Source organism: Miscanthus floridulus, chromosome 16, assembly GCF_019320115.1.
Source record: "Miscanthus floridulus cultivar M001 chromosome 16, ASM1932011v1, whole genome shotgun sequence".
Lineage (NCBI taxonomy): Eukaryota > Viridiplantae > Streptophyta > Magnoliopsida > Poales > Poaceae > Miscanthus > Miscanthus floridulus.
In genome coordinates, this window is record NC_089595.1 from 39,372,217 (window position 1) to 39,381,593 (window position 9,377).

Sequence of the window (9,377 nt, forward strand, 5' to 3'; positions counted from 1 at the left end):
GAAAATGATGACAGCAGTTATTTACTGGGGTGCTAATCATGAACTCATGACAGTACTGAATGACAAGGGCCATTACACTTTTAAAGTTGAATCCATGTAGCAAATGAAAAGGATAGTGCCCAACTCATGCTGACTTTATAATGTTCTTACACTTACCGAATATAATTTTAATTATATCATTTTACCAAGGGATTAGAGTCTTAAAAAGCTGCCACTTACATTTTTTTTATGTTATAATGTCTAGAAACCCCTTTTCAGAATAATGGCATTAGATTTATCTTTTGAAATAATGTCATAGATATATAGATGTTTGTCTGTGGAGAAATAATTCTCAGTGTATTCACTTTGCATATTTTGATTGAAGTAAAAATCCTGCATTCGGGGTGGTAAAAATGAAACGAAGTCCCTCGGCTCTTGGCAACTTGGCTTTTCATCTGAGCGGAAGAATGGCAACATCAATTCTCATCATAAGTCTGACTGGAAGATGTACAACAGCAGATCGATAGGGACAAAAGTAATTCTGCAAGAATACAGCAATGACGGTTCATTTCAGATACACACTAGTAATACAAATTAGTTATTAGTAGTGATGCTCATTAAGATGTGGACGATTATGAATGCTTTTTTTCTTGTTATTGAATTAGATATCTCTGCAATCTGACATGAGGAGTGGGATTTCTTAAACTGACATTTTCCAAGCAGGCAACAACAGTACTAAGCTAAATTATATGTAATGAAGCCTTTACCATTCTAGCCTTTCATCAATTGGCTCTATAAATTACATGGCCTGGTTGCCTCCTTTCTCCAACTCGCACACCCTCCCTTTCATTCCAATACCAGCAACAGGTGTTACTGTTCTGTGGCACTGCAATGTCTTTCTTGTGGACTCTTTCTGTGGCTCACATCCATCACTTGACCTTGATACGGGAAAAGATGAATTCATTGGCCAAACTAAACAGACTGAAGTGTACACAAATTGGCACTACAAATTATATTCGTCTATAAAAATATGGACAACGAATATTATTAGGAATCAAATCAACACATGAATGGATTTGCCATTTCATGATAATTTCTTAGAACCACCAACAGAGAAACCTTGAATCCTGGTTTAGAACCACAAACAGAGAAACCTTGAATCCTGGTTGTCAGATGGTAACAAATAGACCAAATCCAACTAAAATCCAACACTCTTTTGGATTAGTGTTCCAGCACAATATATCCCCACGCAGATAAGAAATTTCCTCGACGATAATAAGGCTAAATAAAAAAACTCTGCAGACCAGAATCGATTCAATCCATTTGCTATATAGCCAGGCCCAAAGTTAAGGTTAATTCGAAATAACTGTAACTTTTGTCAAAAGAAAAATTGCAGTCACGGGCGGCTAGAAAACAATGAGTTTTAAACGAGGACCATCCCTATGGAATACGGTCAGGTGCGCAGTGCGCCTGGTAACATTCCTGGACAGGATAGATCCTCTCGGTGGTGGCTCATCCTGGAATGGTTGCAGGAAATTCTCTTTGTTTTCCAGAGGCATTGCGGGGCAGTATTAACTTGATCAGTGTCCTCTTGAATCTTGATATCTTAAAATAAGTTTACATAATAATAATGAATGCTCGAAAATCTGAGATGGCAGAGCTAGTGTAGAAAGAATGATATTGGGGACTTCTCGTTCTCGATACCTATGCTACAAGGGGAAGTTGACAACCGTATTATTCAACGTCATCAACGTAACCTTAGAACTTAGCAACAAAGTCCATTTTTTCTGTAATATTATCAGCGAAGTCGGATCTTCTGTGACTGAAACTACTACTCTCTAATAAATGAACAGGCCTAATGGGCAACCTAGCCTGTTCTGTTTCATCATGCAGAAACCTACTACCCAATAAGGCCAGAGCCCAAATGTACCAGCATGAAGTAGCTAGCATGCAAAATCGTACAGCCAAGCAAATTAATTATCTTTTGTTTTTTCCTTATAAAAATAAGCAAACAATAATTCAGACACAAGCGTCCTAAAAATGATTCAAACAAACATGGGCTATGAACATCGTTAGGAACTAAATCAGTAAACAAAAGGACTCGCCATTCCGTACAAGTCCAGCATTTTTTAACAGAATACCAGCATTTTTTAACAGAATATCTAAAGAGAGTAAACCCTTAATAATCCTGGTTGGCCCTACTATGTTCTGGGCTCTACTTCTATTACATTGCCACTCCGAATGGGAATCACGTTACAAGGTGTGTACTTCTCCAGGTCAATCTACTGATTGAGTCTATAGCTTCTTCCTCTGAAGGCACCAGTCCCGGCGTTGCCGTTAGCTGGTGGCCGGACAGGAGCGTTGGCTTGCATGCCTATTCTGAATCGAGCAACAATCTTATGTCTGGGAAAGTGCAGCAGGTTAAGGAGACAAGGAGTAGAGATATTTAAAAATAAAGTAGCAATAGCGCAGAAATTGATCTTAGTTATAACTGCAAACTGAGAGAGAATGCTTTGGCCATGACCGTGTAAAAGGATACACCCATTTCGGAGTCTTGAGGTAGTTCTTTCCCGTGGCAAGAGGGTGCAACACTGAAAAGAAGTAGTAGAGATGTCCAACCATGATACCCACAAGGCCAGGCTTTAATGATGACCCAAATATCATATCCAATAAGAGCATAACCCATGGAAGATAAAATGCCTGCAAAAGAAGAGAGTACATCAACTACTAATGAATTATTCACAAGGCTTACTTTGCCTGTTCACCAATTGAGCAACACGGAGATGGGAATTGCAATCAATGGTAGTGAAATTACATACCCTCAATTGGACAAGGCCGTATATATTTATCTGAGCATTCGGATTCTCTCGGCTCCAGACATAAACAAGCATGCTGACCATAGGTATTCCCAATGCGTAAGTATTGAATAGGGGAATAACAGACACCACCTGATTCAAGTAATACAGAGTTATACGCAAGTTTAGTAGAAGTTCAAGAATGTCTCTTGGTTTGGTCTAATCTGAAATTCTGAATGCAAAAAAAATAACACTGACCAATAGTGAGATGGCACCAAATATCATCATCCACAAGAAATCTGCTGTCCGTTTATCAAATACTCCCTTCTCCAACATGACACCATACCTTGCTCTATGTAAATCAATTTCAAACCAAAGCTAATTTAAAATTATAGATGCTGTGGAAGTAACAATATTTTATCATTGGTGTTCAGCAAAACTTTCACTTACATCATCAGAAGGCGAATACCAAAGTTTATGGAAAATGGTCCCAGGAAGAAGAAACTTGTAAAAAGCCTCCATACCTGCAGGGTTCATTTTTTTAATATATATAAAATGAAGATATGGAGCAGGAGTGCAAAACATGTAACAACTTCCAAGCATAAGTACATGATAGACTGCAGAATGTATTAAATCAAAACAAAAGTGTTCTGATCTATTAATAGAAATTCACAAATAGCATGGTGGAATGCAATACATATATTCCAAAACAAACTCGAGCAAAGTAAGTTCCCCTTAATTATCAGGCAAGGTAATCCAGCACGTTACAACATCCTTCCTAATACAAGCTTACAACATTTTGCACTCGAAACTACTCCCTCTGTCCCTTTAACAGAGTCGTTTTGGCTTCTGACAAGTAACAGCAGAGATGAAATGAATGGGGACGAAGGGAGGGTCTAGGTACACTGCTCAAGCTGTGAACCTGGACACAAGTACCGGCTGCCACAGCGACACACAAAGCGGGACAGAGGGAGTAAGCGATAATAATGTTAAGCTGTATAGCTGTTGTAAGGGAAAGAGAAAACAGAAACACAAGCTAACCTCAAATTTCTTGAACACCGAAGGGTAATCTAAGTAAAGAAATGACCGATTCAGGATCTCGAGCCGAACTAGCACGGTGGTAAAGAAACACAATGTCCCATATGCCTTGCTTATAGGTGGAAGTGATTTGTAGTACCTGGAAAAAGGCAAGTAAGTGACCACACATTCCAAAGCTGCTTCAAAGCTAAAGGATTATACTTGTTTCTTAGCACTGAGTCTCCAGAAACTAGTGATAATTTACAACTAATGCTTGAGCCGAAATTTGCAATTACAAACGTAAGCACAACAACAAAGCTAAAGTTTTTGTTATTATTATTGTGCCAAATTAGCGATGCGTGACGATGTGTGCCTCATTAAATCACTATGCATAGATTAATATTACACACTGGTAAATATTTATCACAGGAAACACAGTATATAAGTTTAAAGATAACTGAACAAATAGCTATACAGCGAGTTGCACAAACAAGCTTTTCTTTGGGATAGTGGTGGTTGGGAATGCAAAAAGCTGATAGTTTGCATGGGACAAGACAGCACGAGAACCTTACAACAATAGCTGTCCTCCATTTCCTTTAGAATATTGAATCGGAATGGAGGTAGACAGGTAGTTGCCTGCTCAATTGATGTGTTTGGTGAATGGCACACTATAGAAGGTAGGAGAGGAGTACAAAAGTCGTGAGTTCATAAAATGGCTCAAAACATGTGGAAATTCCAAAGGCCATATCAAAACCTCGTGCCTCAGTTAATGAATTCAAATAGAAATTATTTAGCAGAGCTAAGGGTCACAGGGTCAGAGAAACAGGCCAAACTGGTTTGATCATTTCAGCTAGTAAAAAATGGTGACAGTTTCAGATGACCAGATCTACGGATTCTAACCCCCAACAGCAATATCTTTAACCTTTTGTTGATTGGCAGAGATGTCACCAGTATCAAGGACCCTATCATCAAAGAACATCAAAGCAGATGTCTTCATGATATATTGTACTGTCAATGATGCCCCAGCAAAAGCAAAAGGAGAGAAAAACCAGACACATTTGATGATTCCGAATTCGACAACAGCAAAGTGGCAAAATATTATCAGTACCTCTATGCATCAGGTGATGCACACTCCAGTTCTTTGTTCCGAATTTCGAATTAAACTAATTGCGAATAATGCTTCAAATACCCTTATTCAGAAACCAGGAAGCATTTTTGGCCAGAGTAGCTAAGTATGCAGCACAAAACAATCACGGAACTAATAAATGATATAAAATGATCTGTATAAGCATTACATATTGATATTGTCATCACTGACACGTCCAGACAACCTTCCAGCCCAAGATCACAAAGTTTGAAGTGCATGGAAAATAATATTGTTATTCAAACTTGAATGAAAATGAAGCCTGTAAACAACCAATTCAGGTGCTAGAATTTTCACGGGATAAAGGCAAGTGGGTGGGTCAACTTCGCTTCCAAGTTGAAAGACTCTCTATCATCAGTGATAACTAACCCCCTTCATGTCTTGACAGTACCAAACTCGCATTACAATACCGATGTATATGTATATGTATACAACGATGTACCAGCAACATAGAGATAAAATCACTAGAGCACCAGCGAATACGGACCTATCAGATCAAATCCTCGACTAATTTCGAAGCTGAACCCTAAGGGACCAAAGTGGCACCACGACTCCGCAACCCCAGCCCTCTACTGTCGCAACACAAGGATCAGCCCACTGTATTCTGATAAAAACGATAGAATTCATCAATTACTCGAAACAGTTCAGCTCGAATTCCTCAAGCGATCCCCAACCCGAATCACGGGCCTACCATGCGACATCTACACGTCGGAATCTGAGATCGAAGCTCGGAATCAGATGAAACCGCTGTAAGAGTCGAGGGGACTCACTCGGCGGGCGAAGACATCTTCACGCGTCGATGGATCCGAGGCCTCGACGTTCCCCTGGTCTAGTCTCCTCTCGCGTCCGTTTCCTTCTTCTCGTCGTCGTCCCGTTCGAAGCTTGGGAGGAGGGGAGGAAGAAGAGCTGGGGTTGAAACCGAGGTCGACGGCGCCTGCGAGAACCTTCCGGAGGAGAGAAGCAAACGCTCCGTTGATCTCCGATCGGAGGGACGAAGATGGCTCGACACGTAGGTGTGCGCGCTACGGCGCACGCGATTGGTCGTGCTACGCGGCTGGATGCTGACGTGGCCTTGGTCGTGCCACGTCGAACTGGGCCTTGTTTAGATTACCCCAAAGTTCCAAGTTTTTTCACTCTCTCCATTACATTAATTTTTGGACGCATACATAGAGCATTAAATGTAGGTAAAAAAATAACTAATTGCACAGTTTAGTTGTAAATCACAAGACGAATCTTTTAAGCCTAGTTAGTCCATGATCGGACAAAGTTTGTCAAATACAAACGAAACGTACTACAGTGTCCAGATTGCAAAAATTTGCAATCTAAATAAGGCCCTGGAGACAGTTGGATTTAGAACGTTGTGATCGGCCGTGCTAGGCAACTCTAATTAACTCAAATTTTGGTCCCTGCTCTCACAAACGAGTCTCTCATTTTTATTGCAGCCCTCATTTTTCTCTGCGCTCCGAACAAACCCTCATTTCAATCTCCCTATATTTCTCTCACCTATATTTGATTAGCAAATATGCACGTGCAACGCAAACGTGTTTTTCAAAACTATTTCAATTGCAATGAAATATTAATAGAATTATCGATATACAATAAAGGTAGATCGCAAGTTCTTGATCGATTTGATCGGGTCATGTAGAACCAGGTTCAAATCGTTTGTTCATTAGGATGCCTCAACTCTCAGCTGCTGTCGACAGAATATCGTCGGCAGTCCTTCGAGGAGTATCCCACGAAGGTAGATTGATCGACAGATGTGCGCGTAATCAAGAACAAGAAGGCAACAGAAACACGAGGGTTAGACAGGTTCGGGCCGTCTGCACAACGTAATACCCTACTACTGTGGTCTGTTGGTTTTTATTGACAATCGTATGATATTAAGTGTGTTTTGAGATGGTCCCATACCCGCCTTATATAGCCGGGGTAAGGTTACAAGTCGGTTAGATCTAGGAGATAACCAAGTAAGTAATAACAGATTATAGGAATCACGGGATCGAGCATATCCTAATAGATCTCGTAGCATCTTTAGGATATCGCCCTTGATGTCTTGCGGTACACGCCGAGCAGCATCGTGCACCGTAGGTCTTGGTCTTGTGGGCTGGACCGCCCCTTGCAGCTAGTCCCGGAACGCCTTGTATCCACTATGCAACGCCGTCTTAAGCTTATCTGAGCAGGTGTAAACAAAGCCGAGTAGTCAGACTCATAGCTCGACCACCCTATTGAGTCGCCGAGCAGTTGTAGACTATAATCGACCAGCTTAATTCTCCGGCCGAGCCCGGGCTTACCAAGTAAGCCTTGCCAGAAGGATGTAAGGAGCTCAAGTTCAAAATCGAACATTTCCTCGTTGTGAACCAAGTGTGCCCACTTAGAGTTCGTCCACGAGAAAGGGAGATAATCTTCAACTTCGGGAGGCACGGAGTCTTCCAATGAATAGATTAAAGAAAACACACTCACCGCAAGATGAAGTGTGCCCACTTAGTCCCCGAGCCTGACAGTAGGTGACATGGTCATGTGGTGCCAGGGTCCAGAAAGTAGAAGAAAGATAGAAGACCAGCCGAACAGGCAACCAGTCTATGGGCTGAGCCCCAAAATAAAAAGCGCACATTCACCGCAAGGTGAAGTGTGTCCACTTAGTCCCTGGGTCTGACAGTAGGTGACGTGGTCACATGGTCACGTGGTGCCAGGATCAGAAACAACAATAACTAAAAAAAAAGTCCCCAGTATGGTGAGAAACCAAATTATAATGATGACGTAGTCTCCGAGCCTGCTGAAAGATTTCAAAGATATCTTGTAGCAGGGTCAAAGATTTTTTAATGAAAGCTTGCCAACGTCATTTGCCATGTACTTCACAAGACCCCGGACATGCCGTCCAAGATCAGCACCCTGATCCAAACAGCATGGAGCAACTTAATAGCACACCGATGATACGTAGCAAGATCCGACCACCAAGAGAGTCCCTAGCTTAGCTGGCGACGCTTACACGAAGAATCCGAACACTGAGGAGTCCCAGCGTAGCTGACGATGAAGCCCATGCGATGAGCAGTCGAACCAACTGGTCGGTAGCAAAGTGAACGCCGAGCAGGAGTGAGTGCTGAGCAGTCTGACCAGTTGGTTAGCGGTCAAGTCCGTTCGATAGGTGGTCCGACCACCCGGATGATGATCATCTTGTCCAGTCCCTAAGCGTAAGCTTGTTGACCGAACCGCGCCCCTACGAAACAAATGTGTAGAATGGGTAGTACATGATGTAAAAATAAAATATATAAACTCCGGAGAAGAATCAGCAATGGTGATGAAATAGAGTATGCAGCTCGGCGATCAGTTGGTGTGAACACTTAGTGTTATTCTAAAGATGTGTTTATATTTAATATAAACCGCCTGACCAGTTAGTGTGTAGCTGAGTCTTCAGCTCTAGCTAGCCTATTAACCATAACACAGAGCGCGGAGCCCGTGTGCATGTAGAAAGAACAGGGCGTCGCAAAGGAGCTACTACCGACCACCCCTAACATAGAGGGCAGACGCTCGTGTACGTGTAGGGAGAAGCCGGAGACAGGGCTGTCTCTGGGAACATTCGAGCATCAATATGGTTGTTCAGGGATTTGCCTTATGCTTAGCTGTATGTCATCTTTAAGATGGTATACATGAAAAAAAATCATTTGGAGAACAAACATGGACAAAACAGCTCGAAGAAACATCATGGAGATATATGAAGGTTGGGGAATATTTAGAAAAATGTTAAAGCATGACTTAGCTTTAGACAGAACATCTGGTTGGTGGCGTATGTCGTTATCTAGTCGGCGTATGTCGTTATCTAGTCTGTGTTGACGAAATTGCCCGGCCCTCGAGCTTTTCAAACTATCATCATGGCGGCGGTCACGGTTGTCATCATTGCAATGCGGCAGGCGATTGGAGTGAGTAGTCTGGGCGATGTTGTCCTTATGTTACTAGTTGGCGACACGGGTCAACGAGAGGGTAGATGTCTCTAATTTGGTCGGTGAATCTGTCCCTTAGGGCATCCTAATGGATGGTGGTCGTATCCCCTAGAGTTTCCCATTCGGGTTCCGATAGATCAGAACCGAAAGGTGGTCGACGTCGAACCAGAGTGGTCAGAGCCGATTCCGTGAGGGAGAGGCAGTCGGCGAGCTTCTAGCTGACTTGATTAATGGATGTGATCAGATCGTTGTTGCCGACCTGCTTCCTCGAGTAGCGGGGTAGCAGGCGGCGAGTTATTGGTGAAGACGACCTCGGAGGCGGTTCCGAGATCGGATCTGCTGTTGCCGACATTGGTGTTGTCGACGCAGAATCGATCTGCACCAGCTTGATGATCTCCCCGCCTCCGTCAGCATTGATAACCCAAGAGATCGATACGACCGTAAAGATCTGGTCGGGCTTTGGAGAGGACGAAGAGCTTGAAAAATGTACCATCTTGTTCATCATGGAAA

General features: G+C 42.5%; 1 protein-coding gene across 1 annotated transcript; it reads right to left on the reverse strand.

Annotated features, from left to right (window-relative positions):
* Window positions 1–2,067: 2,067 nt before the first annotated feature.
* LOC136513082 (derlin-1.2-like) lies at window positions 2,068–5,886 on the reverse strand. Its single transcript, XM_066507075.1, has 7 exons — window positions 5,706–5,886; window positions 3,816–3,951; window positions 3,225–3,298; window positions 3,033–3,126; window positions 2,799–2,927; window positions 2,519–2,679; window positions 2,068–2,382 (listed from the first exon to the last, which is right to left on the reverse strand). The coding sequence occupies exons 1-7, from the start codon at window positions 5,720–5,722 to the stop codon at window positions 2,262–2,264; spliced, it is 732 nt and encodes a 243-aa protein (XP_066363172.1). The 5' UTR covers window positions 5,723–5,886; the 3' UTR covers window positions 2,068–2,261.
* Between the last annotated feature and the right edge of the window lie 3,491 nt (window positions 5,887–9,377).